The sequence below is a fragment of the Primulina eburnea genome, unplaced genomic scaffold, assembly GCF_022965805.1.
Source record: "Primulina eburnea isolate SZY01 unplaced genomic scaffold, ASM2296580v1 ctg884_ERROPOS889272+, whole genome shotgun sequence".
In the NCBI taxonomy this organism is placed as follows: domain Eukaryota; kingdom Viridiplantae; phylum Streptophyta; class Magnoliopsida; order Lamiales; family Gesneriaceae; genus Primulina; species Primulina eburnea.
In genome coordinates this window covers 300,784-323,076 of record NW_027331648.1, presented here as the reverse complement: position 1 = coordinate 323,076, position 22,293 = coordinate 300,784, and the positions used below count along the sequence as shown (strand labels likewise).

Genomic DNA, 22,293 nt, shown 5'->3' with positions numbered 1-22,293 from the left:
ACATAGCCTATGCAGTAAGCAAATTGAGTAGATTCACGAGTAATCCAGGAGTTGAACACTGGAAAGCAATTATCAGATTGCTAAGATACTTAAGGTACACTCGTGATCATGGGCTGCACTATACCATATATCCTGCTGTTATTGAAGGGTACAGTGATGCAAATTGGATATCTGATATGAAAGATTCAAAATCTACAAGTGGATTTGTATTCACTTTAGGAGGTGCAGCTATTGCGTGGAAGTCTTCTAAACAAACTGTAATAGTAATCTGAGTTCATAGCTCTTGACAAGTGTGGTGAAGAGGCTGAATGGCTGCGTCATTTTCTAGAAGATGTTCCAGGATGGGAAAAACATGTGCCGGCTATATGTATACATTGTGATAGCCAATCTGTGATTGGTAGGGCGCAAAATAATATGTATAATGGTAAGTTTAGGCATATACGTCGTAGACATAATACCATTAGATAACTGCTCTCAACTGGGGTTATCTCTGTTGAATATGTAAAGTCAAAGGATAATATAGCGGATCCGCTAACCAAAGGGTTAAACAGAGAGTTAGTTGCGAAAATGTCAAGGGGAATGAGGCTCAAGCCTATAGAATAAATTGGTGTGAAGGAAACCCCAACCTACGCTGACTGGAATCCCAAAAACTAGGTTCAATGGGAAAACCTAATCGCACTAATTTGGAGAATCACTGTGGGGGTTATCCCTAATCCATTCCTATTATGAAACAGTGAATGTTGAGGATAAGCTTACGGCTTTTAATGATTCTGATAAGAAGCAATATAGAATCACCTATGTGAGAGAGAAGTGGGGCCGCTTCAAAGGAATTGCAGGGCTCAATTCTAAACCCTCTTGCAGAACCAGGAGTGTGTTCATGGCCAAAACGAACACAATCATGAGAACTGAATAATATTAGGAAGAGTCTTGTGTGAAGTATATCTTAATTCACACAAACGGCTGTACAGTTCAAAGACATCATGTCTACTGTCAACCAGTGAATTGTTATGCTTTCACAAGGAAAGGTTCAAAGGATAATACCTACCTATCCTATGCAAGATTCAACTGTTGAACTGATAAGAATCCAAGTACGAATGAGAAGCAAACACGATTATCGAAATCGCACCCTCGACTCAATAAAAAATAAGGATCGATTTATTGTCCCGATCTTTTGAAACAAGTAACGATTTGTGATATTCACCTCTAAGCGATTAACACTTAGCAACAAACATCAACGCTAAGAACAATTGAATTTCAAACGAACCTTCAAAGATCTTGTTTTGACAATCCGAGCGAAAAACAATCGACAAACGCCACAAAGATGAAAATCTTTGATAAGTTTGATTTGGTTTTCTTCTTTTGAAGAACAAAGCTAAAAGCTTTGAAAATTTGAGAATAAACTCAAGCAATTTTCATATTCATCAATGATTATTCGTTCATCCCCCTTACAATGCATTATATAAACAATAAAATACAAGAAAAGTAGTGTAGAAACATTAAATAAAGTTGTCTAGAAAGTTTGACACAGCAGGGCACGCGGTGGCGAGACTTCTCGCACGATGGCGCGCGAGTTACTGCACTTCTGCAGCACCCGGCGCGCGGGGGCGCCACTTCTGGCGCAGCCGCGCGCGCGCGCATGCACCGCTTCTGGCGCTGCCGCGCGCGCCGCTCTGCCCGCCTGCGCTAGCGCGCGCTACTGCACTGCTTCTGGCGCGGCCGCACGGGCAGTTCTGCACATCTGCTCATCTGTGCTAGCGCATGCTGCTGCTTCTGCACATCTGCGATGTGCAGAAGCAGCAGCATGCGCTAGCGCGTGCTGCTAAACTGGTTCTCTCGGGCCATTTTGCACTCATATGCTTGGTTGTGCGGGAGTCCTTCAATATATTCTTTGTTGAACTCCACCACTTGCTTGGATATGCTTGATTCATCATTATTGAACTTGAAGGTCCGAAACAACGATGCTCTCTAAATCTCCTTCCAATCATTTGCACACGGTGCCCAGCCAGATTCATATCATGAACTTTATCACGAAAAACGTTGAATATCTTTCAATTTCCATTCATGTGGGGGATTGTTGGACTTATGTGTATTGGGCTTGGTCCATTTGAATGAGAAATTGGACAAGTTAGTGGATGGTAAGTGGGAATTGTCCCACATAGGAAAAAGAACAAGGCATTGGTGAGCTTATATTGATCTACACTTTGTAGAGGTGTAAGTAAGATTGGTCAAGAGGCTCTCTCTCGCGCCCGCCGGTGCAGGGGGGTGCAAATCATGGGCCCGATTTGCAGTGGAAAAAGGCTTAACTCGTGTGCAAGCGTACGAGCGCGACCTGGGTGCGTCGAATGTCGGACCGATCAAGGCAAAATTTCCCACCAAAGTTCACCTGGCTTTTGCTAATTTTATTTTTCAAAATTTCAGTTATGAATGACCTTCCAGCTGCCTGACTCTTCATATGGCTTGCGGGACTGTTGGTGCTCCAGCTGGGTGACGGTTGGTGCTTCAGCTGGGCTGGCCTTTGGCCTTTCGAATGACCAACAGTTTCAGTCATGTGGAACCGGAGTGCCTATAAATAGAGGCAGCCTCAACTCCATCAAATAGTCGAACACACTCACCCGCACTCTCAGATTTTCGAAGCTTTCTTCTGCTATCCTATCTCGGCTGCTGCTCCTCTGTCTTTACTCTGTCTCGTGATAAAGTTCAGGTACTTTCTTGGTTCGCCGTGGTGATGCCTTGTGCTACGGTACTACTGGTTTTCCGTTGTATCCTGAGAAACAGACGTCCACGTTCATCCTCGCAGCACACACCGGAGAGGACGAATCTGTTTTAAGGACACTGTATTACATACAGGCCTCGGTTTGCGTTATTTTAAGCATTGTGCCATTTTTTTGTTCGCAATAATAGTTCGTTGTTCTCATAGTTCGCTGTTCTCGTGTACCTTTCTGTTTGTGCATATACATAATATAACATTACATATAGTTGATAGCTGGTCCTTCTGCTCATGTTCCAAAATAGTGAACAAATGGCCAGGAAACTCTTAACAAAGAGCTGCTATAGACTTCACAAAAGATGTTTAGTGTATAGATTGGGGGTGGAATAGCATGACAGGTCCTTGCTCAGTGTGCAATGTGCATGAATTCGCTTTATTTAGATGCATTCTTTATTCCTGTAATCATCATTCTTTGAGAAAGTGTGGCAATGTGTTGTAAAGAAAGCTGTGAGGGCTTGCTTTCGTCATCTGAAGATTTCTCAACTCTTTATGTTGAATTATGTTTCCAGTTTAACCAGTAACTGGAAGTAAGATCTTTTAACATGTGGGAAACATGACTTTTTCATTTTCAGGTGGTGATGCCCACCGTGGAAGCAGATGTGGCATTTGGCCTAGGAAAATTTAATTTAACAAATGAAGAGATCGTTTCTAGGGTGGCCAACTCTTTGGATGCTGTAGGCATGTATGACTATTTGGCATTTGCAAGTATGTAAAGAGATATTATTGTATGACATTTATGGTCGATTTTAAATTGGATATATTGTGCATATGTTTAATTGACTATTTGACTTCTTCAGAGACCGGTTCAAACACTTAGTGGTGGTCAGAAACAAGACTGACTTCACTTGGCTTTTCTTCTTGCTCCCTTGCTTGGATGTTTGTATTCGACTTGATTTGATCATGCTACTGCAAAACATAAGTGTGTGTCTCTCTGTGCCGGATTGGGTTTATTCGGGCAGTGAAAAGCTCCCTGGCTAGTTCGAAAGGAACTACAGCATTATGGGTGACCCAACGACTTGAAGAACTTGAGTATGCCGATGGAGCTATCTACATGGAAGATGGCAGGTGATACCTCCATTATAATCTGGGTCAACACTAACCCGGTTTGTTATTTGGATGGCCGAGATCATGACCCATGTGCAGGTTAAGTTTCCTAAAGACCCGGGCAAGTCTTCTCTTCCCGAGCATTGTGGCTTTGCCCGGGCTCTCTACCAACAGCCCGGCCCATCACGGAACCACCCGGGCGCTTCTCACCTTCCCAGGCAGTCAAGAGCCCAGGCTGTCTTATGAGTTCTCGGGTACATTACCACTTGGGCAACCTCGAGAGTTGCACCACACTTGAGTATGATTGATCTGTCAGAGCAACTTGAGCTTGGAGTGTCCTAGAAGCCATCAGAAGCTAGAGTATGGGCAACCGACTTACCATACCTAGTAGGTGGCACGAAAATCGAGGTAACTACCCATTCCTCTACTATAAATAGCAGGTATTAATGTCATTAAATGATTCGGAAAATCTTTGAACTCTTGAGCATTATACATATTTTCTATGAAATATTGCTTGTGTTCATCTTCAACCTGCTGACTTTAGCATCGGAGTGACCACGCCGGACACCCCTCCGGCGCTCATTCACGAGTTATTCTCTTGTTGCAGGTGTAAATCCAAGCCATTATCTTCACTCAGAATTCCTAAACACTATAAATTGTTGATCTGATCCGTTGGAGCTTCTTACCCGGCTCACCCATTTCAGCTCGATCACATCAGCAGGGTTGCTTTACAAGACAATGCCTGAAGAGTAAAGGATTTTGTTGATTCGACAAGCCTCTTACATTAATCAAATTTACTGAGGATGATGGATATTTTTAGGATATGAAAAATAAGACAAAAGAAAGTTCCACAACTCTTTCTAATCCTTTTTATTCGTTTTTTTTCCTGGATTCGACCAATTCGAATGAGAAATTTGTTTATTTCTATGTATCATGTCATTTTCACTTGAATGATGGTAAATTATTATTATTATTATTATTTATTGTAAAAAAAATTCCCAATCTTAGCAAGTGGTTCATTTTCTTGTACTAGTCCATTTTGAACAATTTTTGGTAGACGATGTGTTAATATTAAACATACTAGTATTTTGGTGCACACAACGATGTGTTTATATTAAAAATACTAGTATTTTGGTGTACGCATGACGTGCTTGTACAGTTTGTCACTCTCAACGCAAAAAATTGAATTGTAAAATTTAAAAAAAATGCAAAAAATATAGTGTTTTTTAATAAATAGTCATTAAAATGGAATAGATACATCTGTTTTATTAATTTTATTATTTTATAGAGATTAGTGACATTTTAGTAAATAAAAACACGAAAAGTCAATAATTGAGTGTTATTTTGAAAAATAAGAAAATATCTATTGGCTAAAAAAAGAGGATACTATATAAAATTATTAATTCACTTAATAATGTTAATTTATTTAAAAACTAAGTTAAGATATAATAATTTATAATTAATTGAAAAACAGTTAGAGTAGGTCTCACATGAGATCGTCTCACGGATCATAATATGTGAGACGGGTCAACGTTACTCATATTAACAATAAAAAGTAATACTTTTAGCATAAAAAGTAATACTTTTGCATGAGTGACCCAAATAAGAGATCTGTCTCACATATACGACCCGTAAGACCGTCTCACACAAGTTTTTGCCAAACAGTTAATATTCAAGGATTGGGTGGTTATGTGAGTCATTTGTCCTTGATATGCAATATAGATGATTTTATATTTTCATATATTATAAGATAATAAATTAAAAAATGAGTAGGTCTTTTGTAGGACAGTCTCACGAATCTTTATCTGTGAGACGAGTCAATCTTACCGATATTCACAATAAAAAATAAAACTATTAGCATAAAAAGTAATATTTTTTCATGGATGAACCAAATAAGATATATGTCTCACAAAATAGGATCCGTGAGATCGTCTCACACAAGTTTTTGCTTTAAAAAATGTATTAGTGAAAAATAATTTTTATTTTTTGAATGAGGAAGTTATCTAAATCTATGGTTATTGTATAAAAGCGACGTCGTATTAGAGAAAACAAACGCAACATTAACCGAGAATCCCCCCCCCCCATCGTAGAGATCAGAGAGATTTGAGGAAAAATGAGTGTGGCTACGGCGTCGTATCTTGCCCGGCGAGCAGCGCAGAAGCAGAGAGTAAGGATCCTCTACCGGCGAGCACTCAAGGATACTCTCAATTGGGCTGTCCATCGCCACCTCTTTTACCCCGATGTAACAGCTTTCATTTGATTCGTAGAATTGGTTGGATTCTCTTTGAATATGTTGAAAAAAACTCAGATTCCGTTAAGATTGAGACGGTTTCCTCTGTTTTTGTTGTCTTTCCAGGCTGATGCCCTGAGAGAGAAGTTTGAAGCTAACAGACAAGTGGTTTGTTTCTCTTCTCTGATAGAATTTATGTTTTTGGTGCCGATTTCATTGTATTAATGATTGGTATACATTTCACAGTAGAATCACTCAGCAAACAGGTTAGGCGTTTGATTGACTAAGAATAGTTGGTTCCGCTAGCTTTGGTTGGTAGGTGAATGTAAAGAATTGTTGTATAGGATTATTAGCGATTTATGTGGCATACTTTGGTTTGAACATTATGTTTAATTATTAAAAAGTGCATTTTTTATCATCTTTTAATTTTATTTTTTTTTGGGATTCGCTGCATTGATGATGCTGTGAAGTAATCTTGCTGATAAAGATTCTTTAGGGTGAGAATGCTGAAAAACTGATGATGCTAATTGCATTATCTTAACTTCTCTTTCCTTGTTTTTGTGCTGCCCGGGGATCGTCAGGAAGATATTGAACTCATTGATAGAATGATTACTGCTGGTGAAGCAGCACACGATAAATGGCGGCACCCTGACCCGTACATTGGTAAGTTCTAGGTTAGCATCTTGATTGGATGTATAATGAATTGGGTTATATTTATTATTCAGAGAGAAAACTAGTCAGAATGATGAGGAGAACGAGAGGTCTTTAAGGAAACTATACTAACTTGCTAGTTTAGTACACATGAATGTGTCTCTTCAAATGATTGAGAATAAGAGTTTTGGTGTTTGTATCTACTGTGTTCAGATTTTGAAGCTATAAATAGTTTAAGTAACTGAGCACTTACTTAAACAATCATGTTTAATCTTGCTTTAAGTACATTAATAAATGCAATAGGCAGATATGTGGATTCACATAAATAGATGTAGATTTACCTTTTTAATATTTTGCAAGTTTAATGTGTTGAAGCGTGTTTCTATCTCTTGAACTTTTCTTCCTCTTCTGTTTGTTCTCGTCTGAAACTTGATATTGAGTAGTTTTGGTTTCAAAATGAGAAGTACTTACTACTTGAATTGTACCATCTGATTAGGATTGTTTTGTATATTTTTGGCTTACTACATTCTTATGTCGACAGTTCCATGGGCTCCTGGTGGCTCCAAATTTTGCCGGAACCCAACACCACCTTCTGGGGTACTTGATCGAAAACTTAATGCTTACATTGTTGAATTAACTGTTTAAGTATTCCATTTTCTATAGAACCAACTATTTGCTTTTTTTGCGTTATTGGATCCTCAGAAGCTCACCAACTGCCTCTCTTTACAAATGTTGAAGTGTACCTTTTACCTTTATACGACTGTTTGCATTCTGTCTTTTTGTTACTCTTTGGCACTGGAGTAAAATGGTTTCTGAAAATTGAGTATGAAGCATTAGTTTTAACAATTAGGTCAAATTTTTATGTCCATCTTGGTTTTCTCTTTGTTTGCTGGGAATGCTTCTCTATCTTGTCTGTTTTCTTTTGCCTTCGGGTAACCACATGCTTCTCTATCTTCTCTGTTATTTATCTGCTGGCAACCATATATTTGTGTGGTTAGATAATATGAATTAAGTACAATTCCTTTCTTTTAAGAGTGTTCCTGTCCTCAGCAGTTTGACTGTTAATTCTTACTACCTTTGTTCTTATTACTGTAGCAATAAGGAGGTGATGGTTTGTAGACTTTATTTGATTGAAATTTTCAAGTTCGAAGAACTTGATTATGAAGCCTTGTTTCCTGTGAAACCATTACCTAGAAGTACAAATAGTAGTTTTATTTTGGTGTTTCACTATTGGCTCCAAGGGATAATCCTTTCCATCTGATTGTCAACATATAACGTTTTACAGATTGAGATTATTTATGACTATGGTCGGGAAGATAATGACTGATGTGCAACCCCATCCTTGGAAATAAATATAAGGTTAGTGTTGTGCTGTTTCTTATGTGGGAGGGGCTTACAAAAATCATTGTGGGTGGCCAATGATATAATCATAAACTAGTCGTCACCTCAATGATAAAGAAAGATTTGTTTCATATTATTAATTTTTGCAATGAAAACGATAATAATGTAAAAGATAATTCAGCTTTTTCAAGGGTAATGAATAACATATGCGTTAAAACTTTATTTGGTGAAGAATTAGTTCCTGACTTTATCTTTTGCCAAAATATCTTGTAAGAAAAATAAATTTAATGGAAAATATAATCTGTTTTGCAGATTGAAGGGTATGTAGCAAGAATTAGCAGGGTATCTCAGCCTTGCTTGCGATTGCATATAGCTGATTTTACTGTGTTTCCGTTAATTTCACCTCATCTTTCTTTCTGAATAAACAGATTGACAAGGTGCACTTTACAAGGGAGCAGATTGTTATCAATCTAGTTTCTGTTTGTTTCGAGTTAATTATATTTCGGACTTTTGGATCAGAGATCTTAAATCTTTAGTTTGTTTGATGTATCAAGCATGTTCATTCTGGAAATCAGTTTGTTGATGAAAATGGTCGAGTTCTGAACTTGATGGATATCGATACCGTCTCATTGTGTCGTCGTTGCATGATCTGGCAGTCGGGGCATGTGCCCTTTATCCGCGCATGTACAATATATTTGAAACATACGGTAAATTTTTTTTGTTTCGTCTTGTCATGTTCTTTTGTCAACCGTCTAGCTATATATTTTACGGATTAAAAAAATGTGAAACGGGATGAATTTCAGTAGAAACAAGGCTTGTTTCAAGAATCGCAGTAGCTAAAACTAACGTAGAGTACAGATGGACTGAACAAATTCCTTCTTCCCAGATATGATAAGACTGAGGCAACATTGGAATTGGGATTACAAACACAATGACAAAGAAATAGTTTATATCTGAATTCTTAGATCAATTTGAATGGAAGATGCCATGGAGTGGACCTGGGGACTTATCCTTGATCCTTTCCATTTTCTTCTCCTTTTTGGGTCTCGAGTTCCCGTAGGATCCTTTAAATCTCTCCCCTTTCTTAGTCTTCTGGTCTCCACGCCCGCAAAGGATCAGCACCCCCGTAGTCGATGTCTCCAGGGATGAAAATGTCGCCCGATGTTCCACGGCCACCGTCGTCCGCCTGGCCGCCAGAATGCACCATCCAATCACGCTCATTTTGCGGCGAGGTGGATTGATTTATTAGCTTTCATTAAGTTTTACTTAGCTTTCCACATTTTTCAGACGAGAGAATTTTGTTGTAATTGTGTCTCAAATTTGAGATCTCGTTTTAATAACATTGATGCATGTTATAAGTTTACTTTCATTAGTATATGTGATATATGTACTATCAATTATGCTAAAAACTTGTGTGAGACGGTCTTAGGAGTCGTATTCTGTGAGAAAGATATCTTATTTTGGTCATCCATGAAAAAATATTACTTTTTATGTTAAGAGTATTATTTTTTATTGTGAAATATCAGTAGGATTGACCAGTCTCACATATAAAGATTCGTGAGACCGTCTCACAAGAGACCTACTTGTCAATTAAAGGTTCTATAGTATGCTATTGAAATTTTTTTATAATTCAAAAAATACATTTGAATCATTCAATTCAATATTTTACGGTTCTTTTTTTTGTCCTATTTTCCTCTTTTCGATTTCAAAATTTAATGACTTTTAATTTAATTTTTTATATATATAAAAATACTTAATTCTCTTCTCTTTTTTTCCCATTGATCTCAGTTATGGCTTGTATCACGACCTGTTGCCTACTAAAAATGGGTTATGATTAAAAATAAAATGAAGATCCAAAAAGTAAATATTGATGGAAAAAGAAAATACGGATGATGTGTGTGTTTGCGCTATATACATCACACATATTTCCTTCGATTAATGGATACAAAGGGATCCATTTTCATACCGCGAGCTCCTCTCATTCTCTTGTGATTATATCAAAGTGTGTGTCGAGCTTTCTCAATGGAGCTTAGCGGGTCCAAAGCCATTTCATGGGCAAACTCCATGTCTCCCACTCTCAACTTCCCTCGAACATTTTCGGTATGTTAATTAATTTCTAGTGTATAGAAAAGTTTGGTCTTTGTGTGAATCATTCAGTTTTGAGTTCTTGACTGTGCCTTGGTATTCTTATTTATTCCTTTTGGTTTTGTAGATGTTCAGGTTTAAGAAGGTGAGAATTTTAGGTGCCAGCAGTGGGAATGATTCTGGGGAGTCTCAGAAGGTAATGTCCTTGGAATTCAATTGCGCATTTTCCTGTTGCACGAACCCAGAAGTTTAGTTGAGCCGATTGTGGATTCTCTGGACGTTCAGAATTTTTTTTTTTTGGGTGTGAAATGTGTCCGTCTTTCCGATTACCCAATCTTTAGGCCCATTTTTCTCAATCTTTAGGCCCATTTTGCACACTACTTAGCCCTAGAATTATTTTGTATCGGCTCTACTTCTCCAAGCTTCCGGACATCTTGCTTTGCACCGCCGGACTTCTGGCCACCGACGGCTGGACATAATGGTAGTATCTCTACTGAGCTGGAAATTAGATTATAACAGTTAATGTTTGAAATCAAACGAAGAATTTTTTCTAGATGGTATATTTGCAAATGTGAATAGTTTTTGTTAGTTAACTCTTGCTTCTATGTGTGTTCTCCAAATTCCTTCCAGCTCATCCTATCAAATCCAAGGCCGAGATTTCGGTGTTTGACTTCCCTTGTTACCACAAATGTTTTCATATGTTCTACATTGAAGTTTGGCGTTATAGTCTCTTTGCACATTGTTAAAACATGTGCGAAAGATGTAACTCGCTATTAGCATCTCAAATTGGAGAACTTTTGTTGTCATTCTTAGTTTCATTTTTTGATTTCCTGATCCAGTTCTTCCCCCTAGATCTATCATGCAAAAACTGTTACCATTTTTATGAAAAGGAGTCTTCTAGGAAGTTATCTGATGAGTAATTGTATCAAAAGTCATGCGTCGACATTTGGGCAATCAAGTGTTGTACCTTCCAGGCCTTAACTTATGCGTATAAGGTCCATCCCTTTCCATTATCTGGGCAGATTTTACGTGCTGTTTTTCCCCTTTGTGACAGGAAAATGAGATGGTTGTTTCAATAACCGGAGCCACAGGGTTTATAGGTAAAAGATTGGTGCAAAGATTGCAGTCAGGTATACTCACTCCATATCCATTTACGCCATGATCTCTGAGCTGGCAAACAACATTAAACTCAGCAAATGCTTATACTATATCCGCAAGAAATTGGAAATTGAACTGATAACTAAATATATGTTTAAAAACTTATCTTATCTGTGTGTGATACCTTGAAATTTTTTCTTACTCTAAATTAATTTGTTATGGTTGATGATTGCATTTCTTTCGCACACATAGCGCATCACACTCGTTGATTTCTGTCTTATCTCTTTATTAGATAATCATCGTGTGCGGGTCTTGACAAGATCTAGGCCAAAGGCGCTGACGATTTTCCCGGGTAAGAAGGTAATTCACAAGTAGTTTAATGAACTTTTCTTATCTCTCCATATTCAGACGACGACTCTTTAATGTGACTTGAAGATCGGAAGTTGGTTGGAATGCTCGGACATAATATATGTTCTTTGTGTTTTCCAAAAGCTCTCTCGGGGGGGGGGGGGGATGAGAGAAGAGAATATAAAAAAGTGCTTAAATCTCTCTTCCATTGTTCGTTCTGTATAATGAGCTAAAGAACAAATTTTAATATCTGGGTCTGCAACCCAGTAAAATTGAGTCTTCTCAAAACAGAGAATCAATTATCTCACCCAACTCGAAGAACATCTGTTCTTCAATCTTCCTCTTGTTCACGACGCTTTTATGTACTTGTTGCTTCAATCAATAATACTTTCTTCAGTTATTGATATAAGAGTTGAAAATATTTATTTCTTTCCTTTCTTACTTCCATTTCCTTTACTATTCTGAGTTCTTTATCTTCTTGCTGATACAAACTCAAAATTCTCTCTCTCTTCTGTTAAAAGTTTCTTTATATGCTGCAGTCAAGGATTTTCCAAGAATTGAAATAGCAGAGGAGCCGGAGTGGAAAAACTACATTCAAGGTTCAACAGCAGTCGTAAATTTGGCTGGGACGCCTATAAGCCAGAGATGGTCTCCTGAGGTACATTGCAAAATTTATTTAGATTTATTTTATCTTTTCATGTAATTATATCTTTAAATTTCAGAGAGTTTTATGCTTTTAGATAAGCCCTGTACGCTTATTTGTGAAACAATCTTGAAATGCAATTTTTCCAGATCAAGAAAGATATCAAGAACAGCAGGGTTAAAGTCACTTCAAAGGTTTCCCTCATACACCCCTTTTCAAGTTCCTTCGAGAAGTTCCTATCTATATTGTGTTGAAGTTATCAATCTTCTTCTACGTGCTAATATTTGGAATACTTGAATTATACAGGTCGTAGAATTAATAAACAATTCACCTGATGAATTACGTCCCAAGGTTTTGATCAGTTCAACTGCCGTTGGATTCTATGGTGTGTGAGCCAACATTAATATTTGCTGCATTCTTAGCAGGCACTTTGTAGGAGTCATTTTTTCCTATTGAAGTTACATGCAATCAAGAAATGATGCTATTGTTGTAAAGCAACGGAATTACGTGCTCCTACTTATTTTGGAGTGGGTTGGAAAATTCAACGTAATCCAGGGGCGAAACTTGAATTTTAGATAACTTACACAAAATTTCATTTTGTTTTTCCCATGCATGTCAGTGATTTCTTCAGGAATATGTGTAAAATTCATTAGTTGTGTATTAAGCACTTAGTGTGGTTTTCTTCCTGTTGATCAATTCAGGCACTAGTGAAACACGTGAATTTGATGAGCAAAGTCCACCAGGAAACGATTACCTCGCAGAGGTAATGCATATGGACATTTCTTCATTAGGACGACATTTAGGAGTATGAAGTTACAACTACTAATTTGATTAAAAAAATTACATGAGTATTGCATGTCATCTACAAATATCATCTAAGTTGATATTTTTTTTATGGTTTCTCAGGTTTGTAGAGAATGGGAATCTGCTGCTCTAAGAGTTCATAAAGATGTTAGACTGGTGCAGACAAGAACCGGCATTGTACTGGGGAAAGAGGGTGGTGCTTTGGGTACAATCTATCATCCTCGAGACCTTTTGTTTAAAGAAAAACTTTCAAAGAGATAGGGTTGAAGCAGATCTCAACCCTTTTTATTCTCAAATTCTCGTTATATTCCACGTAGTTAAGAATACCATTTTCACTCCTTTTGACTCTCTGCAGCTAAAATGATACCTCTTTTTATGATGTTTGCTGGTGGACCTCTGGGCTCTGGAAATCAATGGTAATGTTGAACTGTCATCTAGTAGATAATTTTGCAGAAAAAATTTGGAACGGATAATTTCTCCATACCTGTTCCAATCAGAAAAACTTATATTGGTTTATTCAAATAGGTTTTCCTGGATTCATGTGGATGATATGGTAAATTTAATATATGAAGCAATATCCAGCCCTTCGTACAGAGGTGAAATTTTATTAAAATTGCAAATCCAATGTTAATCAATCCTGTAGGTTTCTATTTATGCCATTTTGCTTGTTCTTGGATAAAACATTTTACATTCTCGAATGCTAGGTGTTATAAACTGCACGGCGCCAAATCCAGTTCGCCTTTCAGAGATGTGCAGTGTGCTGGGATCTGTCCTGGGACGACCCTCGTGGCTTCCTGTACCCGACGTTGCAATTAAAGCTGTTCTTGGAGAAGGTGCTTGTGTGGTGAGTAAGATCATCTAGTCCTTGTGATTCTTACATCAATCCTTATGCACTGGTTCTGAGAATGAGTGATCTAATGATTCAATCTCTCTCAACAAATACCGTACTTAAACTGTATGAAAATAATTTGACACTTTTATATAAAAAAGCATGTTACATTCCAAGTGGCTAATTGCAGGTTCTTGAAGGACAAAAGGTGGTTCCGAAGAAGGCCAATGAATTAGGTTTTCCTTTCAAATACCCTTATGTTAGAGATGCTCTAAGAGCCATCATGTCTTCATAAAAATAAGAAGAATGTGGAAATCATCACTCTGTTGATTCTTTTATCTTTCATCTTGGAGCTCCCATCTTTTTGGTACACAATAATTCTTCGGACGTTTTTGTTTTCTTCTTTTCTTGTGTGTGCCCCCGAAATCTTTAGTCCAACTTATGTACTTGAACTACTGATGATGTATAACGAACAGTTCACAAAATTTGAAGTATTTGATTTGTATAGAGCATACTTTAAGCCCTGATTTTTCATTTCTTTCTCCATCAAAAAGTTAATATTTTGCTTTTATTAAATCACTAAATTTGATTAGCTTGGTCGTTTGATATTTTGCGAACTGCAAGATTTCAGGACCTAACCAGCCAAGAACCAAGGGAAAGGGAATGACATGTTCATTGGAAATTTGGTATAAGAAGTTATAACATGCCAACAGGTAAGATGTAATGACGTATTTCATATGAAATATATAACATATAATAACTTATAATGCCTGTTTTTGCAAAAGAATGAGCATATATCATAGATAAGGTAAGTCATAGCCGTGTCAACCATCAATTTGTGACTGCTAATGTCGGGGGGGGGGGGGGGGGGGGAGGGGGAGGGGGAACGTGCAAATTTGGTAAAAGACAAAGGCCAATTTGGTATTGACATGGACTATTCTTGCTGAAAAACATGTCCATTTTGACTACTTGTTGGAGGATGATTTGAGTGGATGGATTTAAATTTGAATATGAAGTAGAAAAAAATTATAATTGGACCATTTAGAAAAATTTGAATCTTTAATTATAATTTTGAGCCAAACGGATAAAATGGATTTGAGACGTGAATTTGAAATCAAAATTTTCAATCCAGCTAAAGTATTACCTTATTCTCTCTGTGTATGTACAAATCAACATGTGTTTCCATGTATAAATTGGATGGATTACACATATCGTGATATGAAAAATATGGAAGATTCAATTTTTGTTGAAGTAGCAGCGTAAGCATGGAATTATTTATTATATGAGGAGCAAAGTTAAAAGATTAGATATGAATTTATGCAATAAAAAAAATATCTTTTTGAATAGAGAATTAAGATTTTCAGGAAAAAATAACTAAATCATACGGGGATATAATTTTTTTTTATTAAGCTATATTCTACCAACTAGATCTTACATTCTCGATCGAACAAATTAATCAACCCACAATAACCAATCATAAAATCTATTCAAATGCAAAAATACATTAAAAGGTCGCTGGAAAACTTGTCAGATTTAATGGATACTGATGCAGTTAAAATAAATGAGTCGCGTGGACTGAGCACGCGAGATCCGACTGGCTAGTAAACTGGTCTACTTGGCCCGTGAATGAGCTCACCTGGTTGGTAAACGAATCCGCGTAGACAATACATAGTTAATTTGATGGGCGTCACCTGCGTCACAAACACTCGTCAAGTGGGCGTCGGAGGGTTCCCGACGCAGACACTCCGACAATCAAGTCAGTAAGCAGTTTAAAGAAAACTCAGAGAACAGGAGAACTTTTATCAAAATGAGAGCATACCTCAAATTGTCAAGAGCTTCCTCTATTTATAGATTTTTAAGAGCGTCTGATGGGCTTATGGGCTGGCTTCTGTAAGTATAATCAATGATTTGGACCTCAATAGCACTAAGCTCAATCGATTCTATTAACCCAACAAATAATTGATCTTATACCCATCAGATACTAATGTAATAAAAAAAATGATACTACTCTATTAGAGAATATTGGGGTAGTGTGTGGAAATTCGATGACCAATAGACCATCTAATATTTGAACAATCTAAAATATTTACTTCGGAATTTGTTATCCGCGTCACAAAACAAAGTGAGTGACATTAAATCTGTCTGACGAAAACACTTGTATGCCCAAGTAGACGAAAGTCCCAAAGAACTAAAGAATTTAACTAATAATATGATAGCATATATTAAATTGACTCATATCACAACAGATACATAATTCTTCGTTTACAATCTAATAAAACACAATCTATCAATTGAAAAATGAGACAGATCTTTAACTTATAGGATATCGAGGGATATTTTGGATTCGATTAAAAAATAAGTAGGTAGATTTCAAGTTTCAGGATGGAGGCAAGTATGATAGAATCGACTAATATTTGATCCAAATATCCTATTAAATTAATATATATTGTATAATATATATGTATATGTATTTGTTCATAGAGTAAATAATCAATAAATCCCCAACAACATAGTTATATTTGTGTTCAATTCGTATCCGATTATGTAGTCTCTAATTAAAAGAAAAATATTTTTTTGCTCTCTCCCACTATTCTTTTCTTGTATAAAATTCATTAAAAAAAATTAAAAATTTGGTAATAATATATGATATTTTAATACTAAATTTTTCATATGTGGCAATAATATGATTTTTTAGTACACGAATATATATAATTAATATTGATATTAATTACACATATTTTTCGATTTTCGATACAAATATTGAAAATGTGGTACTAACATATAATATATTATAATCAACTATTTCAATTTGATGCTAATATATGATATTTAAGTATTAAAACAAAAGTAACAAGTGTTGATATCAATGATCGAGAAAAACTTGCACTGTAAAATTCTTGGTCCAAATTAATAATATTAAGCTCGAAATAATCGCAAGTGCACGATGTAAAGTTATAATATAATGTATTAGAGTACGAGTATCGTTCCACTAGAGACTGTATTTTGCAGTTATTATCTTCAGTTATTAAATCTTTAGCGACGAAATTTGGATAATTGATTTCTACTACTACAATTAAATAAAAAATCAAAGATAAAATTCAAGAATTGAATGATGAGATATATAATCTAGTATTATTAATTAAAATTCAATTAAAAATGAATTTGTTGAGAATTTCGGTTCACCTACCCCTCGTTATTTACTTAATTCGTTTGATAATGATTTACGCTTCCGATAGGATTTCCTAATTAATTGAGCACGCCCTCTCAAACTATACCAAACTAATTCAACTTGGTAAAGTAATTAAATTTATTTAATTATTTAAAAGGTGAATCACATGCCTATCTATGAAATCCCCTAGCTTTCAACCCTTAGGACTATAACTATCAATATGTATCAAATTCTATATTTCTATGTAAATTGTAGATCTACGGACTATGCTACTCGTTCAAATCCCAAGCTATTCTCTCGAACTCACTCGCGATATGAAATGATTAATAAAGTTAACTACGCTTTAGTAACGTAATGAAAAACAGTAGCATACTACATTCTCAAGAATAAATCGAAAATCGAAACATAAATTACTTAAATCAACGATCGAGGTAAAATCCCCTTAATCCCAACAAATACGAAAGTTTAGCTACTAGAATTCATAATGAAAAGGAGCAAAACAATGTTTAAACAATAAATTCTAAATTAGAAATACTATATTTGACGAAAAACACGAAGAACGATGCTTGGAATCTCGATAATCTTCAACTTCCAAATTTTGCTCCAAGCTTTTTCTCCCTTTTTCTCTACTCCTTGGCTCTGAATACTGTCTGAATCCTCCAACTCGTCCAAAAAATCTCTTTTCATATCATCCTCATTCAGAAATAAGAAATCGGCCAAGAATCTTTCCAGAAAAATCAAACGCGCCCGGGCGGATATAAGTTTCCACTCGGGCAGATAGCTCGCGCAAATCTTCTCCAATCCATACCTTGCAGGCGCCCGGGTGGATGTCCCTCGAAAATCGACCACTTATTTTCAGTTTATTCATGAATCTCCTGCATTTTCAATCACGAGACTTATGAGCAACAAGAAACATAATGTATGCCAAAACACCACAACATGCATGCAATCTAAACAATATATGCAACACAATGAGACATCACATGACATGAAAAACAAGTAAAATCCACCTGTATCAATTAATATAATTGTTTTAATTTTATCTTTTGTATCAGATTTAAACCCGTTAGTTATCAAATATCATATACTAATATCAGATCTTCAATTTTTTTGTACCAAATTTCATCTAGAAAAACATATGTGCCGTAGAGAGCACAAAAATATTTTTTGAGTGAATCACGAATTGCAAAAAAATATTTTTTCTGACATAGACTTAACAAAAATACAATTATGTTGTTAGAGATTCAAAAGCAAATGACCCTTGTTTATACATATATATTTATTTATATTAAAGAAAGGTTTCTATAAATTTTTGAACTATTTTTTTTTTGAATTATGTTTTGTGGGATATGATGTCATTTTTAACATGTTTTTGTTGAATAAATAGTAGTTAAATATAATGAAAAAATTATTAATATAGAGCTCATTCTAATTTTGTAAGACAATGGTGTTGTGACAAACTATTTTTATCATTTTGTTATTTCTTCTGTTATGTGTAGTTTGTTAATTTATACATTTAATATTTTTCTTATTTTTATCTTAAAAAATTGGTAAATATCCATGGCTTCGTTAAAATAATTCAAATTTTTATAAAATGCAATTGCAAATGATAACATGATATTTGGATAGAGTATGAAAATTTGATCCTTCATCGATATGAAGATATATATGAAATCGTACTCGAATCTAACTCATTACCATCCCTAGTGACTAAAAATACCAAAAGAACTCAATTACATGAAAAGGAATCACTTCTAGGAAAAACTCTTCAATATTTTGTTCGAGTTGGCTAACATAAGATCAGAGTTTTTGGATGCAATGAGTTCAAAGGTAAAGAAAAAGCTAAATTAAATTTTTAATTTTTTTTTTTAAACAAAATAGTAAGAATCGTGTTTGACTGAATTGTTCTAGTTATGTTAGATAATTGATTATTATATTTTCCAAAAACTATTATCTCAAAGCGAGAGCCATCCTAGTTGAATTCCAATCAACCATGATTTCAAGGCACAATTGATCTTTTAATGATATAATAATATATGCAATAAAGAAAGCAATATAATTTTTGAATAAAAGCAGAAAAGAAACAAGAATCTAATAAAAAAGAGTCATGAAACACAGGAATTAGAGAACATTAAATGAAGCAAGACTGGACTTCGAGCACTGAATTTCACATCAGCATGCGAAATAGATGGACACCACAAAAACAAGAAACAACTAATAATACCCAAAAAAAATCGAACAGAACCGAACCGAAACGACCGAGAAAAAAGACACCAGGAGCATACAGACTTGGAACCATTGGAGAACATAATCAACTCAAGCAACACAATAAGACCACTGGTCCTCCTCAGAAGCAACCGAGTCAGCGGCGGCGGCAGCTGTAAAATTCTCATCCATTAGGTAATAGTAGCTGTTATTACCTGAGTTCGCTGCAGTAAGGCTGCAAGAAGATGCTGCAGAAAGGTAAGGCATGTTATCGAAAGAGCAAGCAAGACCATTGGCGATTGACATGCTATTGCCGTAGTCGAATTCCTCGGCGCGGTGCCTCAGGGTCTCGAACATGATCTTGGGCTCATGCTGCATCACCTGAAGAATGTCTCCGCATGATGGACCAGGCACAGCACGAGTCACCGCAAAGCTATGAGGACCATCACTCTGCGAGACACGCACCATGCTCGGGCCACCAAAAAGGTTGTGAACTCCACCAAGTGCTTCCTCATATGCTCCACCCAAGAACATCCCCAAGTAGTAAGCCCTGCCGTTGCCATTTAAACTGCCATTCCCATCCAATTCATGGAGAAGCAAAGATGCCTCACCTCCTATGAATTGATCGATCTTTCCATCGCTGTCGCAGGTTAAGTCAGAGAGAATCCCCCTTACCGCAGGCCTCTCATTGAGCCTATGGATGGGAATGATCGGAAACAACTGGCCAATGCCCCAGAAATCCGGGATCGAGGTGAAAATTGAGAGGTTCACATTGTAAACTTGGACAGGATCAGAAACCCCAATAGATTTCGACAACAATTCGCAAAGACCATCAACTGCAGCAAGCTGTTCCATCTCCAAAGACCCTTCTTTGAACTGATCAACACACCTCTGTTTCAGCTGCTCCGCATAAAGCAAACAGGTATCATATTCGCCACGAACCACGGCAGTTGATAGATTTTTGTAATCAGCAAGAGCCTCATCAGACAAGTTCTGTACGAGGTGCTGAAGGCCCAGAGAAGATATTCGAGGAGAATCATGGGAACTCGATGAAACTGCCTCAAAAACTAAAATGGAGTGGTGCGAAACAATTGCACGGCCGCTTTCACTACAAATTACAGGATGTTTAACACCCTTCTGATTGCAAACGGATCGAACAGCTTGAACAACAGCAGAGGCATATTCTCGGAGGCTGTAGCTAACAGAAATATCAGAATCTTGAGACTTGGAGCCATCATAATCGATTCCTAAGCCTCCGCCTATATCAATGACTTTCATACCAGCACCAAGGCGAACTAACTCACAGTAAATCTGAGCAGCCTCGCGAACTCCATCAGCAAGTAAAGAAGTAGAAGGGATCTGCGATCCGATATGGAAATGTAGCAGCTGCATACAATCCAGCATCTCATGCTGCTGCAGTTTCTTGACAACGCGAAGGATTTGGGTGGTCGTCAGACCGAATTTTCCTTTCTCACCAGAAGTTGAACCGAAATGACCCGAATGCTTGGTACGAAGCTTAGCACGGAATCCAACAACAGGCCGAACACCAAGTTTCCTGCTGGCATCAATCACTACATCAAGCTCTTCCTCTTGTTCAAGAACAATGACGGTGTTCAAATGTAGCTTTCTCGCAACAAGGGCAAGAGATATGTATTCCATATCCTTGAATCCATTGCATACCAAAAGGGCCTCAGGGCTTCCGTTACAGAGACAACTCATTGCCAATAGAAGCTCCGGTTTGGACCCAGCTTCCAGCCCGAACCGGAAACCAGAGCCAAATTTCACAATATCTTCAACCACTAACTTATCCTGATTACATTTGACAGGATACACGCCCTGGTAGTGAGCCTCGTACCCTTGCGATTGAATAGCAACGTCGAAAGAAGCCTGCAGGGACTCAAGGCGATTTTTCAGCACATCGGGGAAGCGAACAACAAGAGGTAGCTGAAGCCCGAGCCCGCCTGATTTTTTCGGGTCAGAAGCCTTCTTCACGATCTTGAGAAGATCGATTTCCTGGTGGGGCAGGGTGTTGACGCCGTGAGGACGAACGGAAACATTACCGTTAGCATTAACGGTGAAGTAAGGAGCGCCCCAGCCATCAACCCGGTAAAGTAACGCCGAGTGGGCAGATGACCAAGCGGCGGCGGAATCAGCACTGGCATCGGCAGATGTGTTTGATGGCGGAGGTGCTGGTACAGTGGTCACAGAGTATGGAGGCGGAGGAGCGTCGGCGGCGTCCGCGAAACAAGTAAGGGTAGGCATCTCTTCCCGGATCTACGAGTTCTTTAACAAAAAGTAAAAAGAATCAAAGAATGAATATTGGCCGATGTTGTAAAGGTGGGGGCTTTGACACCCGCCGAGGCCGGAGCCCCGGCTACCCCCTCAAAAGAAGCAAAAAGGGATCTGGGTCACAACAAAACGGAAGCCACTTGCACGCCTACAAGACCCCGATATCCCCACACCTACCCCTCAGAAGAAGCGAATTTCAGAGCACAACATACAAAAACGGGTGCCAAAAATGGATCGGCAACAATTCTAGATCCCGTGAACGAATCCCACCATACAGATTTAAGATCAGAGAAGAAAAGGGAAAGAGATTGGAGAGTAGAAATGGACGGAAACCTAACGGAATGCTAGGGTTTCAGCCTTGGTATATTATCAAGGAGAAAATGTGAGGTGAGCGAGAATTGCATGAGAGGCAAACCGGCGTTTTATAGGAAAATTCAAGGTAGGGGAAGATGCGTGGGCCCAAATCCTTGATTATCTTTTTAAATAAAATAAAATTATTTTAATAAATTTGAGTTTGACTGATTTTAATCGGATCCCAAAAAATTTGTTTTGAGTGAAAAATCAACCAGTTATATCTATCAATCACTATTAGTAAAAAAAAAAAACGAGTAGGTCTCTTGTGAGACGATCTCACGAATATTTATTTGTGAGACGGGTAAACCCTATCCATATTCACAATAAAAAATAATACTTGTAGCATATAATGTAATATTTTTTCATGAATGACCCAAATAGATATACCTCTCACGAAATACGACCTGTGAGACCGTCTCATACAAGTTTTTGTCAA

General features: G+C 37.1%; 3 protein-coding genes across 4 annotated transcripts; 2 read left to right on the top strand and 1 right to left on the bottom strand.

Annotated features, from left to right (window-relative positions):
• Positions 1 to 5,830: 5,830 nt before the first annotated feature.
• On the top strand, positions 5,831 to 8,762 carry LOC140822512 (NADH dehydrogenase [ubiquinone] 1 beta subcomplex subunit 9-like). Of its 2 annotated transcripts, none has more exons than XM_073183285.1 (6): positions 5,831 to 6,053; positions 6,168 to 6,209; positions 6,623 to 6,704; positions 7,234 to 7,289; positions 7,978 to 8,051; positions 8,462 to 8,762. In XM_073183285.1, exons 1-5 carry the CDS (start codon positions 5,925 to 5,927, stop codon positions 8,017 to 8,019), a joined length of 351 nt encoding a protein of 116 aa, XP_073039386.1. In that variant the 5' UTR covers positions 5,831 to 5,924; the 3' UTR covers positions 8,020 to 8,051; positions 8,462 to 8,762. The 2 variants fall into 2 exon arrangements, with proteins under 2 accessions (XP_073039386.1, XP_073039385.1); XM_073183284.1 differs by having other exon boundaries at positions 8,346 to 8,762.
• A 1,171-nt stretch (positions 8,763 to 9,933) lies between these two features.
• LOC140822511 (epimerase family protein SDR39U1 homolog, chloroplastic-like) lies at positions 9,934 to 14,374 on the top strand. The gene is made up of 13 exons (XM_073183283.1): positions 9,934 to 10,133; positions 10,246 to 10,314; positions 11,173 to 11,248; positions 11,509 to 11,568; positions 12,104 to 12,222; positions 12,357 to 12,401; positions 12,514 to 12,592; positions 12,909 to 12,970; positions 13,114 to 13,216; positions 13,367 to 13,427; positions 13,537 to 13,607; positions 13,716 to 13,855; positions 14,031 to 14,374. The coding sequence occupies exons 1-13, from the start codon at positions 10,056 to 10,058 to the stop codon at positions 14,133 to 14,135; spliced, it is 1,068 nt and encodes a 355-aa protein (XP_073039384.1). The 5' UTR covers positions 9,934 to 10,055; the 3' UTR covers positions 14,136 to 14,374.
• Positions 14,375 to 19,076: 4,702 nt separating this feature from the next.
• LOC140822534 (arginine decarboxylase-like) lies at positions 19,077 to 21,914 on the bottom strand. The gene has a single exon (XM_073183307.1). It carries the CDS (start codon positions 21,474 to 21,476, stop codon positions 19,326 to 19,328), a length of 2,151 nt encoding a protein of 716 aa, XP_073039408.1. The 5' UTR covers positions 21,477 to 21,914; the 3' UTR covers positions 19,077 to 19,325.
• Between the last annotated feature and the right edge of the window lie 379 nt (positions 21,915 to 22,293).

What these genes read in the sequence shown, in the direction of transcription:
- LOC140822534 (XM_073183307.1), bottom strand. Translation starts at nt 21,476, where the DNA reads ATGCCTACCCTTACTTGTTTCGCGGACGCCGCCGACGCTCCTCCGCCT.
- LOC140822511 (XM_073183283.1), top strand. Translation starts at nt 10,056, where the DNA reads ATGGAGCTTAGCGGGTCCAAAGCCATTTCATGGGCAAACTCCATGTCT. An exon ending in GGCGCTGACGATTTTCCCGG is followed by an intron (nt 11,569 to 12,103) that starts GTAAGAAGGTAA and finishes TATATGCTGCAG; the next exon opens with TCAAGGATTTTCCAAGAATT. An exon ending in TTGGAGAAGGTGCTTGTGTG is followed by an intron (nt 13,856 to 14,030) that starts GTGAGTAAGATC and finishes GGCTAATTGCAG; the next exon opens with GTTCTTGAAGGACAAAAGGT.
- LOC140822512 (XM_073183285.1), top strand. Translation starts at nt 5,925, where the DNA reads ATGAGTGTGGCTACGGCGTCGTATCTTGCCCGGCGAGCAGCGCAGAAG. An exon ending in GCCACCTCTTTTACCCCGAT is followed by an intron (nt 6,054 to 6,167) that starts GTAACAGCTTTC and finishes TTGTCTTTCCAG; the next exon opens with GCTGATGCCCTGAGAGAGAA. An exon ending in TTGAAGCTAACAGACAAGTG is followed by an intron (nt 6,210 to 6,622) that starts GTTTGTTTCTCT and finishes GGGGATCGTCAG; the next exon opens with GAAGATATTGAACTCATTGA.